Source organism: Lissotriton vulgaris, chromosome 9, assembly GCF_964263255.1.
Source record: "Lissotriton vulgaris chromosome 9, aLisVul1.2, whole genome shotgun sequence".
NCBI lineage: Eukaryota > Metazoa > Chordata > Amphibia > Caudata > Salamandridae > Lissotriton > Lissotriton vulgaris.
The window spans coordinates 203,588,445-203,610,805 of NC_141697.1; the positions used below are offsets into that span (position 1 = coordinate 203,588,445).

The 22,361-nt window shown below is 39.0% G+C and overlaps 1 protein-coding gene across 1 annotated transcript in view; it reads left to right on the forward strand.

Moving 5' to 3' along the window:
* The window catches only part of LOC147689844 (uncharacterized), a 31,149-nt gene extending 13,780 nt beyond the window's left edge, over window positions 1-17,369 (forward strand). The window contains 1 exon segment of the mRNA XM_086939442.1: window positions 15,857-17,369. Within this exon segment, the coding sequence (XP_086795568.1) occupies window positions 15,857-17,369 (1,513 nt within the window).
* Window positions 17,370-22,361: the final 4,992 nt, after the last annotated feature.

Below are 22,361 nucleotides of genomic sequence, written 5' to 3' on the forward strand. Positions count from 1 at the left end.
ATTTAGTGGTAAACTTATGAATCGGAGTGGAGATAGAGGTGGGTTTGCGAGAAAAGGAAAGATATTCAGCAGTGGAGAAAGGGGAAAGAAGGAGGCGTTCAAATTTGAACCATAAAGGACAAGGGGTGTCAGGGTCCTGTAGCCAAAAAGAGGCTTGTCTCAACTGGAACGCCTTGTGGTAGGCTGGAAAGTCAGGGAAGTTAGCTCCACCTTCTGATTTAGGACGAATCAAACATGCTAGGGACATTCTCGACTTCTTTTTATTCCAGAGAAAGGACGTTAGAATAGAGTTGATCTTTTTAAAAAATTTAAAGGGGACAGGGACCGGAATATTAGAGAGGGTATAGAGAACAATGGGAGATAACATCATTTTAATAGTGTCAAGGCGACCCCACCAGGATAGATAAAGGGGATGCCATCTGGAAGTGAGATCCGTTAATTTTTGAATGCATTTGGACATGCACAGGGAAACAGTATCCGGGATGGTAGGGGTAATATGCATTCCAAGATACTTGATATTAGAAGGTTTCCATGTGAAATTAGAAGCTGCAAAATCGGGTTTAAATGTGAATTTAGTCAGGGGGAGGATCTCACATTTATCATTATTGAGTTTATAGCCAGATATTTGGGAATAAGTGTGAACTTCGGCAAGAAAGGCAGGAATGGAAATGGAGGGGTTAGAGATAAATAGCAAAATGTCATCCGCATAAGCGGCTAATTTGATGTGGGATTCTGATAGTTGGAAACCATGAATAGAGGGATTTTGACGGAGTTTGGAAAGGAAGGGTTCTAAAGCCAAATTGAAGAGAAAGGGAGATAGGGGACAACCTTGGCGAACGCCTCTCTTTAAATCAAAAAAGGAGGATGTGTGACCGTTGGCACACACCGCTGCACGCGGGTTAGAGTAGAGTAGTGAAATTAAAGAAATGAAAACAGGACCAAAACCAAACCAACGAAGAGTGTGGAAGAGATAAGTCCATTCAACCCTATCAAACGCCTTTTCGGCATCCAGAACAATAGCCGCAAGAGGATGAGTTAAAGGGCGAGATTTAGAAAGGATGTTAAAGAGGAGTCTGGTATTATCAGTTATAAAACGGCCTTTGACAAAGCCCGACTGTTCCTCCCCCAGGAGGTCTGGAAGAAGAAGGTCTAGGCGTGCCGCAAGAGATTTTGCAAACATTTTGTAGTCAATATTAACTAAAGAGATCGGCCTATAATTTTTGCAATGTTGAGGATCTTTCCCCTCTTTGGGTATAAGGCAAATATGAGCGTCTGAAAAAGAGCCTGAGGAGGATCCCAAGGAAAGGAAGGTGCCAATAAGGGAGTGGAGTCTGGGAATAAGGAGTTTTGAGAAGTGGAGAAAAAATTCTACTGTGAAGCCATCTGGTCCGGGGGCTTTGTCTTTTTGGAGAGTTTGAAGTGCCTTGAGTAGTTCTTGTTGGGATATGTTAGTTTCTAAGTGAGAAAGGTCTAGTGGAAAATGAGAAGGTTTATGAATAGAGGAGAAAAATATGTCTAGGGAGTGGGAAGAAGGTTGAGTTTCAGATGAGTATAAGGTCTTGTAAAAGGTAGAAAATTCTGCAAGAATTTCTGTGTCAGTGTGTTTGAGGTTTGAATTAACGTCATAGACTGATTCAATGTTTAATTTGTTGTCTTTCACCTTTAGATAATTGGCTAAAATTTTCCCAGCCTTATTTTTGCCTCCGTAGAACTTGGCACTAGATTTTAGTAAGTACAATGACGCATCATCCGTTGACTTTTTGTTGAATTTCATTTTAGCATTGACCAAGGCGGTTAAAGTTTGCTGTGAGCGAGAAGTAAAATAAGAATGCTCCAATTTCTTAATATCGAGAAGGATAGCCTTGGTATAATCACGAGCAGCTCTACGTTTTTTAGCAACAAAGCCAATGATGAAATCTCTTGCTGCTGCTTTATAGGCATCCCAAATGGTGTGTTTGGGGACAGGGGAGTTATCATTTAGGGAGAAAAATTCATGAGAGAAGGAGGTGAACGAGGTGGCAAATTTAGGGTCTAAGAGGAGAGAGTTATTGAAACGCCAACGTTTGGGGCCTACAGATTTGGGTAAGATGTCCAATTGAGCTAGTGTGGGGGCATGGTCAGAGAGTAGAATTGGGCCAATTTCTGCATTGGCGAGAGTTTGGGCGATATTGTGGGTAACAAAGATGTAATCAATTCGGGATTGGGAATGATGACATGGTGAATAGAAAGTGAATTCTTGGAGGTCCGGATTACATAGACGCCAAGCATCAGTGAGCTTGTGCTGGGAAATAGCTCGGGAGAAGGATTTGTGGGACTTGTTAGGGATGAAATGTGCTTTGGAGTTCCTATCTAGGAAGGGATCTAGGGGTTGATTGCAGTCTCCCGCCAGTATAAAATTATCATCAATAAATATGGTAATGTGCTGGGAAAATGAGTGCCAGAAAGTGGGGTCACCAGTAGTAGGGGCATAAACATTTAGGAGAGAAATTGGAACATTACCATCCCCAGGAGAGTAATAGACATCACCTACCCAACTTCTCCTCAATTTGACAGATTCTTCAGCAGTTAAATGAGTTTCTTGCAAAAAAGCAATGTCCACATTCAAACGAGAAAGATGTGATAAAATTCTTTGTCGTTTGATAGGGGAATTGACGCCCTTAACATTCCATGTGATTATCTTCAGAGACATATCATATCAGAGAAAAGAAATAAAAGAGAGGAGGAAAAGGAAGTATAGAAGTAACCCAGAGGAATAAAAAAGCCAAGGAGAATTAGGAAGTCAATAAAAGTCAGTGCAGTGTGACATTGAGTAAAAGGAAAAGGAAAGAGGAAATAGAGTGAGGGAAAAGAGAATAAAAGCGATCGATATAGAAAAGGTGAGAAGGTAGTCCGAAAAATGATTAAAGTGGTAGAAAGAAGACAAAAATAGAGAAGAACTCGAAAGGCAAGAGAGAGAGACACCTGTAAATGAAGGGAAATTGAGAAGCTTAAAAGTGAAAAAGATACAAGAAGGAGAGTGAACAATTGGGAAGAGAGGGAAAACATACTTACGAAGGGTAAAGGTGGGGAGGGTTGATCACCAGGGGGAGGATACGTGAGGAAGTGGATGAGGGGGGAGCGCCGGCAGAGGAAGCAGGGGTCCAATGCAAGCAAACCAACAGGTCGGGGGGAGGACGCCATACAAATTGTGAAACCTGAAAGGGAAAGGGAGGAAGGACGTTAGTGAGTGAAAGGAATGAAAGAAAATGATAACAGAACAATGATAACTAACAAAAAAGGTGTGTAAAGAAATGATAGCGAGCAGTATCAGGTAACGAACAAGAGTACCATAAAAATGACGAAGAATAATGGGGAAACCAGGGAAACTAGAATCATTAAGAACATGGAAAAAACAAACAATGATACATTGAACTATGTACGATAAGCATGCATATTAATGGAAATTTCCATAGTACGCCACTCAGGAATCATGGCGTAGTCATCCAAACGGGATGCAAGAGAGAGAGGGAAGAGCGACGAAAGGAACATAGAAATTGAAGGTGCTAGGAACGCAACGAAGAGAAACATGAACGCAGTCTGCAACGAGCATACAACACATAGGTGAAATAAAGCATCAAATCTAGGTCATGCATAAATCATGGAGGAAATGCCGAAGAAGAACTGGAGAAGTCCATATCAGATGCTTGTGTTGCATTCAAGAAGCTTCGGAGACGAACAGGATCCTCGTAAGTCGTCGTCTTGTTGTTGTAAGTTACTCGAAACAAACAAGGATGGAAGAGGCCATATCTGGCTCCAATGGCACGGAGTTCTGGTCGCATATCCAGGAAGGCCTTGCGGCGACTGGCTGTGGCCCTGGCGTAGTCCTGCGCAAAGAAGAGATTGGAACCTGACCATTGCAAACGAGGTGAGGCACGAGCCGCTGAAATGACTTTGAGGAGGTCAGTATATTCCAAAAAGTACATGATGACACCTCTTGGCCGTGAAGAGGAGGAGGGAGTAGATGGTAAACGACCCAGCCTATGTGCACGCTGGATGTTGAGCGTTGTGCCTTCAGGCAAATGAAGAAGCTTGGGTAGAAATGATTTGAAAAAGGCAATGGGGTCAGTCCCCTCACTATTCTCCGCCAGGCCGTAGAGTCGAAGGTTATTGCGCCTGTTCCGGTTCTCCAATTCTTCAACTTGCTTTTGGAGTGAGGAGATCTGAGATTGCATGTGTGTCATCTTGGATGACGACTCTTGAAGAGATGTGAGAGAATGTTCTACGGTGGTCACCCTAGCCTCCATCTGAGACCAATTATCAGTAAGAACTTGCAGTTTGGAATTAGTCTCTTCCATAAATGGCTTGAGAGCGCGAATCTCTTCTAGTAATAGCTCCATGGAGACAGCCGAGGTAGACCCAGTTGGTGATGGGGGGTCTTTTTTTTGGCGTTTTGTGGTCACTTTCCCTGGTGGTTGGGTGGGTCGTTCTGTGCTGGACTGTGACATCTGGGTAGCGAGCGCTTGAGAGGCCTCAAGGTGCGCCAACGCTGAGAAGACTTTCGAGTTTTTAATAAAAACCCGACGTGGAGCCTTGAGAGTTCGAGGAATGACCCTTTTTTCCATACAGAAGAAATATTGTTGACAAGGAAGAAGGTCCAGTAGTAATCACTACGCAGCTGTGGATGTCTCAGAGATTGATCAGGAACATTTGAAGAAGGCAAGATCTACAGGCTCTAAGAAGAATAAAAGGGAAAGGAGGAGATACTGCCTTGAGCCAGAAACTCAGAAGATTCATAGAGCAGCCTTCAAGTATTTGTTTGGAGGGAATATCCCATAATGGATGAGGCAGAGAATCAACATGAGAGTGAGATGCTGATAATTGGGACAATAAAAAGCATAAAAGTTCCTTCAGGCGAAAGCAGCAGGCATAGAGTCAAATGCGCCAACTTGTTGTGTAGAAGCGCCAGCAGTTGTAGATGAATAGAAGCAGGGAAGTGGAGAGAATTGCAGCGCTGAAAGTGGAGAATATGCCAAAATTGCGCTCGTGCTAAAGTTGTGTGAGGAAAGCTGAGGTGTGCAAAATGGCCGCCAATATGATAACAGAGGAAAATGCGCGTAAATATGGCAAAATAGCGACGTTTTCAGACACTTGCAGATGGGTTGCTGACCTGATGAGAAACACTCATTATAAGGATTTCCATGAGGGAAGGCTCCTCGCTTGACAGGCGCTCCCTGCAGTCAGCTGTTCTGTAGCGCTCGGCACCGGCATTCAAAATGGCGGGCGCGGCTGACAGGAGACCGCGTCCGCCGAGAAATGAAAGAAGACGGGCGTTCCGGCGTTCAAATGTTAGCGCATTTGGAAGCGCGATGCTGTCCTTAGATTCCGATGAAGGACTGCGGAGTTTGCAGGCGCCGGGAGAAGGTAAAAAACAGCGAACCTCCTCGGCGACCTGGAGCGCTCACACGGGAGCCGCCATCCTCCTCGGGCGCAAGCCACGCCCCCCAAGGATTAATTTATAACAATTATTTTTAACAAAATATTTACTCGCATTGACAAAATGGCGGTCAACAGTTCCTGATTTCCATCGAATCGAACGTTAACAGTCACGCAGCAAAAAAAAAAACGCTCACGCACAGCCGCTGGAAGACATGTATCAACATATATGAGCCTCCTCAGCCACCCTCAGAAAACATAAGGGGTCAGGATACGTCTCCTGTACCCCCTTATACCCTGTAATTTAATTAAACCGAAACACAAAATGGCGAATTCCCGTTTCGCTACCAGTTTGCGGCCCGGTTCGCGAACCGGGAAGCGCTTCTACCGAGAAAAATAAAAAAATATTTATTTTCCCCACGGGACCCTTTAATAACCCCAACATCATTCCTAGGGGGTCAAGAGGGGTCTACCTTGCCCCCTTTCATTAAATTCCCCCTTCGTTTTTCTCCTCCTCTTGTCTCTCGATCCTACCGAGAGACAAGATGGCGGCTGCTCCGGACTGCTTAGAATGTTGACAGACACCGGAGAGCCAATCTGCTTCGCTTCGCAAAGCTCCGTTACATGAAAAGTACGCGATCTGGAGTGCTATCCAGGACGCTGTCACAGATATATCTGTTTTTTAAAACGTTAATTTCTCAAAATCCACTGGAGCACATATATTGAGACCCAGCAAAGGCACATCGGGCTAACAGTCCCTACAATTTTGCCAAGTTTCGTGGAAATCCATTCAGCCGTTCGAGCTAAAAGTGAGGCCAACCGCCCTATGGAAATTAACATGGAAAAAAGCGTTTTGGGACCCCCCTTTTTTCTCGGCTCCCCCTTGACAAAACCCCCCCAAATTTTCAGGGGCTGCACAGAAACAAAATGTGCCATTTTCCCGAAAATTTCATCCGATTCCATCCACAAACGCCAAAGTTATTAGACATAGAATTTTCAAAAGTCCCATAGAGAAAAAATCCTAACTATAAATACCTACTGGCGACCGCCAGTAGGTAGTTATAGTTAGGATTTTTTTCAATGTTAAATCTCAAAATTCTATTTGGAATAACTTTTGCGCCGGTTGACGAATCTGCCTGAAAATTTCCTTATAATGGCCTCGCGACGCCCCGGTCCTCCCCTGAAAGTTTGGGGGGGATTCATCAAGCGGGGGCCGAGATAAAAGGGGGGTCCCAAAACGCGTTTTCCCCATGTTAATTTCAATAGGTGCGGTCGATTTCACTTTTAGCCTGAACGGCTGAATGGGTTTACACCAAACTTTGCAAAATTGTAGGGACTGGTTGCCTGACGTGCCTTTGCTATGTCTCAAGATATGTGCTCCAGTGGATTTTGAGTAATTTAGGTTCAAAAAAATATATATATCTATAGGCGCGCTCCGGTGCGCGCACCGGGCGCGCCACGCGACTTGCGCACGGAAAGCTGATTGGCTCTCGGGTGTCTGTAAACATTCTAAACAGTCCGAAGCGGCCGCCATCTTGTGTCTCGGTAGGATCGAGACATGAGAGGTGGCCAAAACAAAGGGGGAAATGACCATAAGGGGGCAGAGTAGACATCCCCTGTCCCCCTGGGTTTGATGTGGGGGCCATTAAAGGGCCCTGCGGGGTCTCAACATTTTTTTTTTTTTCGATTTTCGCGGGGGAAGCGCCCGGTATGCTCACGGGGAAGCGTACTATGGGAAAAAAAATCTCTTTAAAAAATTGTATGTTTATTAATTGTTTTTTTTGTTGTTTTTTTATTTTATTTAAGTACCCACATGTAGGTACCAATGCAGAGACTTAAATGTAATGTACACCATCTCCTCTGTAGATATCTTGCATGTTGTTATCGAAGTTATTGTGGTATATGGAATCCATAACATAGTCTGTCAGGAAAGCAGAAACAGATCTTTTAAGCACTCCCTGAGAAGTCCTAGGGGATCATGGGTAGTCTATCCTGATCCCTTATGATGAAAAAGAGGTGTAAAATACACATAGGAGATATTATAGTGGGAGAAAGGTAGTAACTATGAGTAAACTTACTATGTAACAGAAAAAAAGTTGCACAGTATACTATAAGTCTCATTTTATAATATAATTATTTTGGTAATACTTGATGAATTACATATAAAAATGAATATTGTCTCAAACAATTTAAAATTATTAAATATAAATGTATTCCTCTGATACTTTTTCATAATTTAATAAAACTTGTAACATAATATTGTCCGGTATATCCTCATAATTATAAGTACGTGATTCCATTTGTTCCAAACATTCTATTAACTGTTGGTCCAAAGAGTCATCCATGAAATCAACTTTATCTTTTTGCTCTTCTGGATTTTCCACCTTTACTTCGATAGAAGTAACATTTGCTTGTTTTTCTCCTTCCATTTTCTTTCTGAAAATTACATAAAAATTAACTATATTAGTAGAGTTAGGGTACTGTTGGGTTTAAGTTTAGACAGGTACTTTTGAGTTTTTAACAGTGAAGTAATTTTTGGGCAGGGTATGGTTTCAGGCAGGAAGTAGAACTATTAAAAAGTGCATGTGATGAAGCCTAAGTAAATTCATAATTATACCAGAGAAGCCTAACTCAATCCATAACTAATACAGAGAAGTCTATCTCAATCTATAACTATTACAGAGGGATAGTATAAAACTAACAGAATATTTTTTTCTCAAATTAGCTTAAAGTGCACAACATACTTCACTTTCCAAAATAACAACTTACCTTTGAGAAAGCAGTTGAAGTTGTCAGTGTTATTTCTTTTCAAATGTACTTCAGGAAGCAGTAGTCAAAATGGCTATGTTTCCCTCTCTTCTTTTATATATATTCTTGTACATAACCAATCAAATGTCAGGATAAAATCGTAGAAAATGAAAGAAACTTTTTAATTGGTTGTAAATTCTAACACTTCATATGTGTTTTTGAAATGTAATTTACCTCAGGATATTTAGATAGGCCTGTAGCCTAAATGTCTCAATGGAATTCCACCAAATGTGGGCAAATGGTAGGGACTGCTATGTAGTAGGGCCTATTCTATATTTGATGAAAGTGTCTCCAGTGGTTTTTCTGAAAATTACTTTCCCACCTTTTTTTATGGAGTGCTTACCGGTACGCGCTCCGGTACGCGCACCGGCAGTGTAACGGGAGTCCTCCATTTTGTGTTTTGGTACAATTGAGACACAAGATGGAGGGCAAACAATGTTCGGTATGGCTAGAAGGGGGCACGGTAGAGACTTCTTGACCCTCTAGGTTTTCTGAGGGGGGCTTAGGAGGCTCATAAAGGTAAAAAAAAAAATTATTTAATTTTCCGCGGGGGATGCGCCCGGTATGCGGTAAGCGTACCGGGAAGCGTACTTGGTGAAAAATAGTGAAAAAAGTTAGAAAAAGATAAACGTTTTGAATGATCAGAGGTAGGGTAGCTCTGAAAAGAGCTTTTGGGTTCTGTGGTTGAGTTAGGTTCCAATGCACAGTCTTAAATTCAGGAGGAATATTCTATTTTCCTCATCTGAGAAGTGCACACCATCTCATCTGTAGATGTCTTGCATGTTGTAACGCAAGTTGTTATTGTATATTGAACCCATTCCACAGTCTCTCATGTAAGCAGAAACAGATTTATTCACATGTTTCCGTGCTTTCTCAAATTGTGGACAAAATTGGTTGGACCAGTTCCATTTCTGTCTTTGACATATATTTGAATATACCAAGGCAGTTTGTGGAAAAAGTGTCATAAATTGATCAAAGGTGTCCTTTAAGAGCATTTCCAGACCAACCCCAGTCATAGTGCCCAAATCATTTCCACAACAGTGCACTATTAAGAGGTTAGGGCTTGGCAGATGCAAAAAGGTTTTCACCAATGGTATCAATTGATGAAATCTCAATCCTCTCTGGCCAATCCACTTGATTTCCAGATTTGATAAATCAAGGTTGTGATAATTTCTGCTTGCTGCATACCTTTCAGCCCAGTGGATGTAGCTATGTCCAATAATCCATACAGAATACATGATGTGAGAAGGTTCTGGTGCAGTCAGATGAAGTGTGGGAATACAATGGCAGTTGGAACTGTAGGAGTTTACAAAAAAGAAATTGTGGAGTTTCCCTGCTCTTGAATCACAAGCAATGATTGGTGGATTCAGAGAGTTGAAAACTGAAAGTTAGGGTGCATGGTTGTGTTGTGTGAAAGAAACAATTTGAATGGTTAAGAAAATGTCACTAAAAGCAATAATGCCCTGGATAAGCTGGTGTATTGAGAGGTCAAACATCCTTGCTGAGTTAATTTGCAACACTGTACAATAAAATTTTGAACCTGAGAGTTCAGTTAGGAGGGAGTTGCTATGGTAACAGATAGAACGATCTGAGAGGGAGAAGGGTGTTGGTTTGAAAATAGTGAGGGAAGACTTTTGATTAGTTGAAATAAGGCATATGTATGCAAAGTTAGAGATTTTCTATGCCAGTCTTGGTTTCAGTGTATTGAGTGCACACCTTTTGCTCTGCTAAAGAAAAATTGGTGTGTGTGTCTGACACTATTTTCAATCTCCCAAAGCATTTGTAAAGGTAAGAAATTATTTAATTAATTAAGATAGAGACTTGTTTGCTCTATGGAGAATATTTGGAAGCAGATAGTTAAGTTTCAGTAGTGAAATTGAATGCCTGTACATAGGTTCTGCGCAGTGTTTCATAAATGTTATTTAAAAAATGATTTTGGGTGCAAATCAATGGTATTTTCATTTGGCCCTTATTTATGATTGCCTTGTGCAGCCGGTGCATCACTTTAAACATGGGAAATAAATGACGCTCTTGTGGCGCAAGGCCTTCATAAATAAGGCCTTGAATTTCTTTGTTCTTGGTTTGTGTTCAGCTTTTTGATAATGCTTGATGTCAACATTTGCAAGATAGAGGATTTGTATTTTGGGAAACAGTGACGTTTCAAAAGTGATATTGAGTGCTTATACATAGGTTCTGGGCAGTTTTTTTTTAAATGTTATTCAAAAAACGATTTTGGGTGCAAATGAATGGTATTTTCATTTGGCCCTTATTTATGATTGTCTTATGCAACTGGTGCATCACTTTATACATGGGAAATAAGTGACGCTCTTGTGGCGCAAGGCCTTCATAAATAAGGCCCAGAGTTTGTTGGCTGTTGATTTGTTATTTGCCTTTTGATAATATTTATTATGAACATTTGCAAGATAGTGGATTTGTATTTTGGGACACAGTGATGTTTCAAAGCTGATATTGAGTGGCTGTGCATAGGTTCTGCGCAATGTTTCTTAAATGTTATTGAGAAAACGATTTTGGGTGCAATTCATTGGTATTTTCATTTGGCCCTTTTTTATGATTGCCTTGTGCAGCTGATGCATCACTTTAAACATGGGTAATAAGTGACGCACTGGTGGCGGAAGGCCTTCATAAATAAGGCCCTGAGTTTATTTGCTTTTGGTTTGTTTTTGGCTTTTTGATAATGCTTGATATCAACATTTGCAAGATAGAGGATTTGTATTTTGGGAAACAGTGATGTTTCAAATGTGAAATTCTGTGCTTGTACATAGGTTCTGAGCAGTGTTTCTAAAATGCTATTCAAAAAACGATTTTTGGGGCAAATGAATGGTATTTTCATTTGGCCCTTATTTATGATTGCCTTGTGGAGCCGGTGCATCACTTTATACATGGGAAATAAGTGACGCTCTTGTGGCGCAAGGCCTTCATAAATAGGGCCCTGAGTTTGTCGGCTGTTGATTTGTTATTTGCTTTTTGATAATATTTTTTATGAACATATGCAAGATAGTGGATTTGTATTTTGGGACACAGTGATGTTTCAAAGCTGATATTGAGTGGTTGTACATAGGTTCTGCGCAGTGTTTCTTAAATGTTATTCAAAAAACGATTTTGGGTGCAAATGAATGGTATTTATATTTGGGTCTAATTTATGATTACCTTGTGCAACCGGTGCATCACTTTATACATGGGAAATAAATGACGCTCTTGTGGCGCAAGGCCTTCATAAATAAATAAATTCATTGGTATTTTCATTTGGCCCTTATTTATGATTGCCTTGTGCAGCCGATGCTTCACTTTAAACATGGGTAATAAGTGACGCACTGGTGGCGCAAGAACTTCATAAATAAGGCCCTGAGTTTGTTTGCTTTTGGTTTGTGTTCCGCTTTTTGACAATGCTTGATATCAACATTTGCATAGTAGAGGATTTGTATTTTGGGAAACAGTGACGTTTCAAAAGTGATATTGAGTGCTTATACATGGGTTCTGGGCAGTGTTTCTTAAATGTTATTCAAAAAACGATTTTGGGTGCAAATGAATGGTATTTTCATTTGGCCCTTATTTATGATTGCCTTGTGCAACCGGTGCATCACTTTATACATGGGAAATAAGTGACGCTCTTGTGGCGCAAGGCCTTCATAAATAAGGCCCTGAGTTTGTTGGCTTTTGATTTGTTATTTGCTTTTTGATAATACTTATTATGTACATATGCAAGATAGTGGATTTGTATTTTGGGACACAGTGATGTTTCAAAACTGATATTGAGTGGTTGTACATAGGTTCTGCGCAGTGTTTCTTAAATGTTATTCAAAAAACGATTTTGGGTGCAATTCATTGGTATTTTCATTTGGCCCTTTTTTATGATTGCCTTGTGCAGCCGATGCACCACTTTAAATATGGGTAATAAGTGACGCACTGGTGGCGCAAGGCCTTTATAAATAAGGCCGTGAGTTATTTGCTTTTGGTTTGTTTTTGACTTTTTGATAATTCTAGATATCAACATTTGCAAGATAGAGGATTTGTATTTTGGGAAACAGTGACGTTTCAAAAGTCTTATTGAGTGCTTATACATAGGTTCTGGGTAGTGTTTTTTAAATGTTATTCAAAAAACGATTTTGGGTGCAAATGAATGGTATTTTCATTTGGCCCCTATTTATGATTGCCTTGTGGAACCGGTGCATCACTTTATACATGGGAAACAAGTGACGCTCTTGTGGCGCAAGGCCTTCATAAATAAGGCCCAGAGTTTGTTGGCTGTTGATTTGTTATTTGCTTTTTGATAATATTTATTATGAACATTTGCAAGATAGTGGATTTGTATTTTGGGACACAGTGATATTTCAAAGCTGATATTGAGTGTTTGTACATAGACTCTGCGCAGTGTTTCTCAAATGTTATTCAAAAAACGATTTTTGGGTGCAATTCATTGGTATTTTCATTTGGCCCTTTTTTATAATTGCCTTGTGCAGCCGATGCATCACTTTAAACATGGGTAATAAGTGACGCACTGGTGGCGCAAGGCCTTCATAAATAAGGCCCTGAGTTTATTTGCTTTTGGTTTGTTTTTGCCTTTTTGATAATGCTTGATATCAACATTTGCAAGATATAGGATTTGTATTTTGGGAAACAGTGACGTTTCAAAAGGGAAATTCTGTGCTTGTAAATAGGTTCTGAGCAGTGTTTCTAAAATGTTATTCAAAAAACGATGTTTGGGGCAAATTAATGGTATTTTCATTTGGCCCTTATTTATAATTGCCTTGTGCAGCCGGTGCATCACTTTATACATGTGAAATAAGTGACGCTTTTCTGGTGCAAGGCCTTCATAAATAAGGCCCTGAGTTTGTTGGCTGTTGATTTGTTATTTGCTTGTTGATAATATTTTTTATGAACATATACAAGACAGTGGATTTGTATTTTGGGACACAGTGATGTTTCAAAGCTGATATTGAGTGGGTGTACATGGGTTCTGCGCAGGGTTTCTTAAATGTTATTCAAAAAACGATTTTGGGTGCAAATGAATGGTATTTATATTTGGGTCTAATTTATGATTACCTTGTGCAACCAGTGCATCACTTTATAGATGGGAAATAAATGACGCTCTTGTGGCGCAAGGCCTTCATAAATAAATAAATTCATTGGTATTTTCATTTGGCCTTTATTTATGATTGCCTTGTGCAGCCGATGCATCACTTTAAACATGGGTAATAAGTGACGCACTGGTGGCGCAAGGCCTTCATAAATAAGGCCCTGAGTTTATTTGCTTTTGGTTTGTTTTTGGCTTTTTGATAATGCTTGATATCAATATTTGCAAGATAGAGGATTTGTATTTTGGGAAACAGTGATGTTTCAAAAGTGAAATTCTGTGCTTGTACATAGGTTCTGAGCAGTGTTTCTGAAATGTTATTCAAAAAACGATTTTTAGGGCAAATGAATGGTATTTTCATTTGGCCCTTATTTATGATTGCCTTGTACAGCCGGTGCATCACTTTATACATGGGTAATAAGTGACGCTTTTCTGGTGCAAGGTCTTCATAAATAAGGCCTTGAGTTTCTTTGCTCTTGGTTTGTGCTCTGCTATTTGATAATGCTTGATATCAACATTTGCAAGGTAGAGGATTTGTATTTTGGGAAACAGTGATGTCTCAAAAGTGAAATTCTGTGCTTGTACATAGGTTCTGCCCTGTGTTTTTTAAATGTTAATCAAAAAGCGATTTTGGCGGCAAATCAATGGAATTTATATTTGGGTCTAATTTATGATTGCCTTGTGCAGCCGGTGCAACACTTTAAACATGGAAAGAAAGTGACGCACTGGTGGAGCAAGGCCTTCATAAATAAGGCTCTGAGTTTATTTGCTCTTGGTTTGTGCTCTGCTATTTGATAATGCTTGATATTAACATTTGCAAGGTAAAGGATTTGTATTTTGGGAAACAGTGATGTTTCAAAAGTGAAATCGACTGCTTGTACATAGGTTCTGCCCTGTGTTTTTTAAATGTTATTCAAAAAACGATTTTTGGTGCCAATCAATGGTATTTTTATTTGGGTCTTATTTATGATTGTCTTGTGGTGCTGGTATGTCACTTTTAATATGGGTTGCACTGGTGGTGCAAGGCCTTCATAAATAAGGCCCTGAGTTGCTGTTGTATAAACTTAAATATGTTGCAATTTATTGTTTATATTGTTTGCTTTTTGTCATTACTTTGTTGTTTGCTAATAGTGGTCTTTCATGTGTTTTTTTTTCAGAACAACAGATTCAAATCAACTTCTGAAAAGCAAGCAAAAATGCCTTCAAGGCAAAGAATTATCAAAAATAGCATACTTAAAAGGAGAACATCAACAACAGAATTTATGGAATTCTCTACAACAACTACTTCAAAAAATACCAGAAAAGCTTCTGGTAAGCCAATTAAGTCTTTTCTTCGCAACATATGTCATACAAAAAGAAATGATATTGCTAATGTGAATATTCAGAAAGAGACAGCAAATTAAAAAGGAAGGAGAGGCCCACAAAAAATGTCTCGATTGGAGCAGGAGAGAAGAGAATGGATAGCAATAAAAGGGTAAATCAATTTAGGGACATCCGTAGGCGAATGTTTCGCTATAGGGTAATTTTAAATTTGCTAAAAAATGATAAGAAAGGTAAACTTAGAACTGCTTTTTACAAGAAAAAGAAAAGTGTAGAGAAGATTGTTGATCAGGCTTTTGAAGTTAAGAAAAAATTATTTATTTTAGTAATCAATAGAATTAGGATATTTAATAAGGCAATTGATGTTTTCAAATCGAACAGTAGATGGAAAAGAATTATTAATCAGAGTAATTTATGTGAAGTATTTTCTGGTGAATGGATGCATAGTTCAAGTTCCGAGCCATTTTTCAATGAGGAGAGTTACTTTCAGGAAAATGATTTGATGCATGCAGTTGACACCAGTGGTCGAGCATATGAGGTGAAAGATGGTTGTGTGATGGAAAAGAAAAACTTGTGTCTAGAGATGCAGAAGAGGTGTTAGCTGATGAAGTTTTAGGGAGACGTACTAAGGCTCCACTCTACACATGGAAGTGCAGTAGTATTTGTAGTGTTCGACAGGATTCCCTATGATTTGCTTCGAAATTTCTTACGTACATATAGTAAGAAAAGTCTCAAACAAAAAATGAAGATCTTGCAAGAGTTAGATCCTTGCAGAGTGAGAGAAAGCACAGGTTTGCATGGGCATTCGCTAGCTTGTCTTTCTAGAAAAGTATGTCAGAGTGATTTTCATCATTTTAGGATAATAGCAGTGCATCATAATAAAGTGAGGAAATTAGTGAGAAAGTTGTATTATGCAAAAAGTCCAGCACTTAAGCCTAAACAGTTAAACAGTGCTCTTTTGCATGGATCTGAAGTGGATGTGAAGACTATTTGTGAAGAAATTGAGTTTTGTTATTTTGGGAACAAAGAGGACAGTGTAGAAATGGATATAGTAATGGATGGTAATGTGGAAGATAATGGACAGATTTCAAGTACAGAAAAGTTTGACGAGGAAATGACCAAGTTTAAGGTGAAATCAAGTGAAAGGCCTAATTTAACTTGTGTGTGTTGTCGACGGACTCATTATAAGATTCAGACTAGGTTAGTTGATTTATATGCAAAAAGTGAATTGGAAAATAATAGTGAATGGAAGGATTTTGTAAGTTATTTGTTGGTGGAGAATTCTTTTGATTTGAGTTTTGATCAGCGTATTTGTAATTATTGTTTAAAAAAATTAAATGGAAATAGAATGCCTGCTAGAGCAGTTCATAATAATCTTCAGTTGATAGATATTCCTTCTGAATTGATGGATTTAAATACTTATGAATCTATTTTGATTTAATGTGTCCATCCTTTGCAGGCTATTGTTCGCACGGAGCCTAAAACAGGGAAATTGCCACTATCAGATTTACAGAGAGGATTAAAGGGAAGAGTTGTTTATTTGCCTCTAGATGTAAAGAAAAATATTGATACAATTGGTGTAGAAAGAGTAGAAGAGGATCCTATAGGTATTCTAGTTAATGGGGTTCCGACAAAGAGTAAGAAAATCTGGCAGGATTTAGTGGATGTTAGGAAAGTCAAAAAGGCAACGTTGTATTTGATCAAAAACAATGAGTACTACAAAGATGTAAGTGTTGGAGCAGAGGAAACAGCTACAGAAGAAGACAGTGATTGTTCAGTTGGTCAAATTGAAAAAGTTGATGTGTCTAGAAGTGAAGAAATATATGAACATTATACTGTTCATTCTTTGCATTCCAAAGAAGTAATGGGAAATGCAATTGACTTGTTTCAAATGAAAGCAGAAAAAGGAAGTCCTATTAGTGTATGGGAAGAAAGTTTGGAAGCTCGTTGTTTTCCACAATTATTTCCAACAGGTCGTGGTGGACGATATGATGATCGACCAGTTCAAATTCCTGCAGCTGAAGACCGGACTCTAAGATTATATGCTGAAGATCCAAGGTTTTGTCAATGCATTCCATATTTGTTTCATCTACTGTTTGAAAGTGATTTGTCTGGGCTTTCTTATGCAGTTAATCATATACTGAAAAGTGGAGCTCATCTGCAAAATGTTTCTGCAAGGGACTTTATGGAGAAAGTTAATCTGCAAGATAGTATTTTGGAATCTCAGCTAATCAATCTCATGGCATGTCAACGTGGAACCAATGAGTATTGGTTCCATCATCATGGAGAATTGAAATGTATGCTAAGAAGCTTAGGAACTCCTACATGGTTCCTCACTCTTAGCTGTGCTGAGTATGCATGGGACGACTTACTTGAATTTCTACGAGAGGCAAATGGAAACATACCAAATATAGAATTGAAAACACCTGGAGAACTGTGTTCTTTGGATCCAGTAAATGTTTGCAGATATTTTAATCATAGATTTGAAGCTATGATGTCTTTTATTACCAACAAAAAAAATCCTCCCCTTGGAGAGGTTTTGGATTTCTTTTGGAGGAAGGAATATCAAGCGAGAGGAGCTCCTCATATACATATGCTGTTATGGATTAAAGATGCACCCAAATTTGGATCAGATTCGGATGAACCAGTGATGAGTTTCATTGAAGAGTATTCAACATGTGATGTTCCAAAATCTACTGAAGAAAACAGTTTAAGGCAACAAGTTTTACGTTTTTAATCTCATCGTTGTGGAAAGTACTGTCGTCGAAAATTTAAAAACAAGGAAAAGTACTACACGAAATGTCGTTTTGCATTTCCACGACCGGTGATTTCTAAGGGAAGAGTAAATAATTTGATGTCATCTCTATGACATACTGTGACGAGGAAATCTCCCAAAAATACATACAATTTGAAAAGAAATGAAGAATCTAAGTACATCAACGATTACAACCCAGTGATTTTGTCCATGTGGAATGCTAACATGTATATTCAGTTCGTTGCTGACAATTCTATTGCTGTGGCTTGATAAGTGACATCTTACCTCACCAAAAAAGAAAAGACAGAACTGAAGGCATTGTGGGAGGACATTTCACATGGGCATGGGTCTGAGGGGGATCCTGAGTGGATCGAGTTCATCAGGCGGATGGTATCATCCGTGGAGATTGGGTTCCAGTCATTAGGGATGTTCAAGGGGGGTGAGGGTGTGTCAGAAGGATGAGTGGGTTGGTCTCCGGGTTGGTTGTCGAAGCTGTTGTGGATGTCCGCGATTTTGTCATGGAAGAACGAAGCTAGGGAGTCGCATAGGTCTTGAGAGGGAGTGATGTCATTGGAGTTGGCCGTGGGGTTGGTGAATTCTTTGACGATGTTGAATAATTATTTGCTGTTGTGGGCGTTGTTGTCAAGTCGGTCTTTGAAAGCGGCTTTCTTGGCAGTTCGGATCAGTTGGTGGTGTATGCGGGTGGCGTTTTTGAAGGCGTCTCTGGTGCTGGTGTTTGGGTCTTTTTTCCAGGCCTTCTCAAGGGAGCGACAGAGTTTCTTGGATTTCTTAAGATCATCGTTGAACCAGGGGGCGTTTTTGTTGCCTTGTTTGATTAGACGTTTTTTCAGGGGTGCTAGGTTGTCGGCACTGTTGGTTAGCCATTGAGTGAGGGTAATGGCTGCTTGGTTGGCGTTCGATGAGTGGGCAGGGGGGTTTTGAAGAAGTGATGAGGAGATCTGGTCAAAGGTGATTTTGTTCCAGTTTCTTCGCAGAGTAGGTTGAGGATGGTTGTGGGTTGTGGTTTTTTTGTAGATAAAGTGAACGCAGCTGTGGTCCGTCCACTGGAGAGCTGTGGTGTGACTGAAGGAGATATGTTTGCTGGAGGTGAAGATAGGGTAGAGTGTGTGACCTGCAAGGTGAGTGGGGGTATTAACAAGTTGTTTGAGTCCGAGGTTGGCTAGATTTTCCAGAAGGGCGGTGGTGTTTCTGTCGTTACTTTTTTCCAGGTGATAATTGAGGTCTCCCAGTAGAATGTAGTCCTTGGAGGGGAGGGCGTGTGGGGTGATAAAGTCAGTGATGTCTTCACTGAATTGTGCTCGGAGTCCTGGTGGCCTGTAGAGGAGGGTGCCTCTGAGTGTGGTCTTGGGGTCGGTGTGGATCTGGAAGTGAAGGTGTTCGGCGCTAGCGAGGTTGACGTCTGAGCTGGTTGTGATTCGGATGGAATTCTTGTGAACAATAGCGATGCCTCCTCCTGTTTGATTGATGCGGTCCTTACGGATGATCTTGTAGCCGTCCGGGATGGCAATGGTGATGTCTGGGGCTGATGAGGCGTTCATCCATGTTTCTGTTAGGAAGGCGACGTCCGCAGAGATGGTGTCTAGTAGATTCCAAAGGTCGATGGTGTGTCTGTGGACTGAGCGGGTGTTGAGCCGGATGCATTTAAGGTGGTTAGTGTCGGAGCTCAGTTTGGTGTTCGTGGATGAGGAGTTGGGCTTGGTGCCGTCGTACTTACAGTAGTTGCAAGAGAAGGGTCCATGGGTGTGAACTGCTTCAAAATATGCGACAGGCAAAGGATGAAGATTATAAAAATATTCTACAAGATGTAAGAATTGGAAAAGTAAGCGAGCTTGGGAAAGAAGCTTCACATGCTCGATTAATTTCAAATTTGTGTCCAAATGAAAACATTCTTCCAGAGAATATTTTTTAAAAAATGACTGAGAAGAAATCTGGGATATGTTTGATGCCAACTCTGCAAGAATGTTCCATCTTCAACAACAAATTGCTTGAGTTAGAAAATGAATAGATTGTGAAACTAGAAGCAATAGATAAAATAGAGCATATAGGTGCAACAATTGTTTTGTCTGAAAATGTGAAAACTAAATTGGATTCATTAGAGAAAAGTATTTCTAAAACAGCTGGTATTGAAAAGACTCTGAATGTGTGTTTAAATTGTCGTATCATTTTGAGAAGGAATTTAAATGTTGAAAGAGGTCTGGTAAATGGAGCAATGGGTTATGTTGTTGATTTTGTGAATTATGGAAATAGAGATGGAATTGAATTTTTAAAAATAAAATTTGATGGCATTGAGCAAGTACAACAAATCAGTCGTTGTTCTGCTAGATTTTTGCTTGTAAAAGACTTATATGTTCGCCAAAAACAGTTTCCTGTTTGTTTGGCATATGCAGTAACAATTCATAAATCTCAAGGTTTAAGTGTAGATAATGCTTTAGTGAACATTGGAAGATCTGTGTTTAAAGAGGGTATGGCATATGTGGCATTATCCCGAGTCAGAACTTTATCAGGATTGTACTTGATTGAGTGTGATGAGACAAAAATTGGTGCAGATCTAGATTGTGTTAAAGAATACAATAGATTAAGAAGAGAATATGCTCCACATTTGCCTCAATATCCTCTGTTTGAAAAACGTATGGTAGGCCGAAAAAGAAGAAATGAGAGTAATTGCAGTGAGGTAGTAGCAAAAAGACAAAAAGTAGATGAAACTGTAATTGAAAACAGGAAGAAAAAGAATTGTGAAGAAAATGTTGTTGGATTTCAGTTTGAAAATAGTTCTGTGTCAACTGCTATGCTAATGTAGTGGTTAATGTTGTTTTTCTTCTTAAAACTTTACAAGAACAGATTGTTGAAAATCGGGATCAAAGATTGTGTGGTTTATTGAATTCTGTGTTTGAGAAATGTAGCAGTGATAGAGCAAAAATAGAAAGTGTAACAGAAATTCGAAATATTTTAGATATGTGTTCTGGTCAAGATAAATTTTCACAGAACATTCGGCAGGATTGTCAAGAATTTTTAATGTATATGTTTGGTGTTTTGGAAGATGAAGGTGTAGATGTAGATAATATTTTCAGCCTTTCTTATCAATGGCAGCATGACTGCCACAATTGTAGTTCATCAAGTACTACTAGAATAGACACTGAAAAAGTTATATATTTGACTTTACCTGACTGTAAATCAGTGTCATTTAAAAATCTAGTTAAAGCAGCAGATCATAATATGGTGCGTACCCAATGTAACTGTACAATGCTGTCCACATTATTTATACAAAGTTATGGGCAGTATATCATTTTAGTTTTCCAACGATGTAGACCTGATGGAACTAAATTGACAACTTCTATCAAAAATTTTGTGGCTTCTCAGTTATCAATTTCAGGAATAACCTTTACAACTGAAGCTATTATTTATCATGACGGTTCTTCAACAACCTCACGACATTATACATGCTACTTAAAATGTGAAAAAGGATGGAGTTACTGCAATGATTCTCATTTAACTTATAAACAACGTTTGCCTTATGGCTCTACAAATTCTTATCTAGTGTTTTTAAAACTAAAGTTTTAGTAAAGGGAATTGGCCTTTGAAGACGGGAATAGATACTAAAAGTTAGTTAGTTAGTTAGTTAAACTAATGTTTTAAATTATTTATCTCATGTAGATACTTTAAGTGGATCTCAAAATAAAAAATACTGATATATCTGACACAAATTGGCCGTGAGGAAAGTGTAAGGTATGATGTTCTTAGATCTTTTTTCATAGGAATTCGATGAAATGGAAGTTATAGAGCACAGTAGACTTTTTTTCCACCAAAAGGACCTTCACTATCTTCTATTTGGCCTCACGGAAAAGTAAGTGAATCAAAGATTAGTGTACATATATGAGATGTATGTTTGAATGGTTTTTTTTAAACACAATCTTTTAGATTGTGGGTTTTTTCCCGCTGTTATATGATGAAGACTTTGAACTCACTAATTTAAGTGAAATTCAATATATTCTGAGAACAGCAAAAATAAATAATGTAATATATTGTAGAAGTTATTGTGTAGTTTGCATTTTGTAATTTATATTGTGTTCACATTGTCTCACACTCATTTTCCATTTTCACCCTTATTTACCTCTCTTTACTCATTTACATTCTCTTTTTTTAACTTTATTTCATCGCTGTTCCTTTACTGCACTTCATTCACAACTTCTCAATCTAATTTGAACTGTCTGCATTTCCTCTCTTCCTTCCACCACTTTTTATCTTTTTCACATTCTCTCAGTACCACTGCTTTAGTTTTCTTACCCTCTCTTTCTTTTTCCCTTTTTTTTTTTCTTTCGCACTCATTGTACTGTAGTTCACTTAGTTCTTCCCTTTGTTTTTCTGTGTACTTACTCTCTCACTCCTGTTTTATCCATCGTTCTATATTAACATCATTCCCTTCATCCCTTCACTCTGTGACTCCCCTTCACTCACTCTCAGTCATCTTCTATTCCTCTTTTTTATTAATAGTTCCTCATTCAGACTCCTCTCCTTTTCACTCATTTTCCTTTTACTTTCATCTTTCCTGATTTCGTTTTGGTATCTCACATTCTATTAGTATCTTACTTACCTTTAGTAATTTGTTCTCTTTCTATTTCTTTTTCCTTCTTTTTTCTCTTTCTACATTACTTTATTTCCGTTTTTGTATCCTTCACTATTGCTTCATTTCTTAGTAAAGGTTTTTAGATTTTTAAACCTCTTGAACTGTTTCTTCTATTTTATTATATATTTTAAAGTAATTATAACGTGTTTTTTCTTTTGTCTTTCACAGATACAAGTTTTCATTAATTATATGGTAAGTGTGTTTACAAAATGTAGTTTGTTATCACCTTTTGTTTTATTTTCACTACTTTTCTCTCACCCTACCTCACTCCTGTTTCCTTACTTTGCTTCCCTCACTTATTCTTATCCTCCATGTTTACTTCCTACCACATT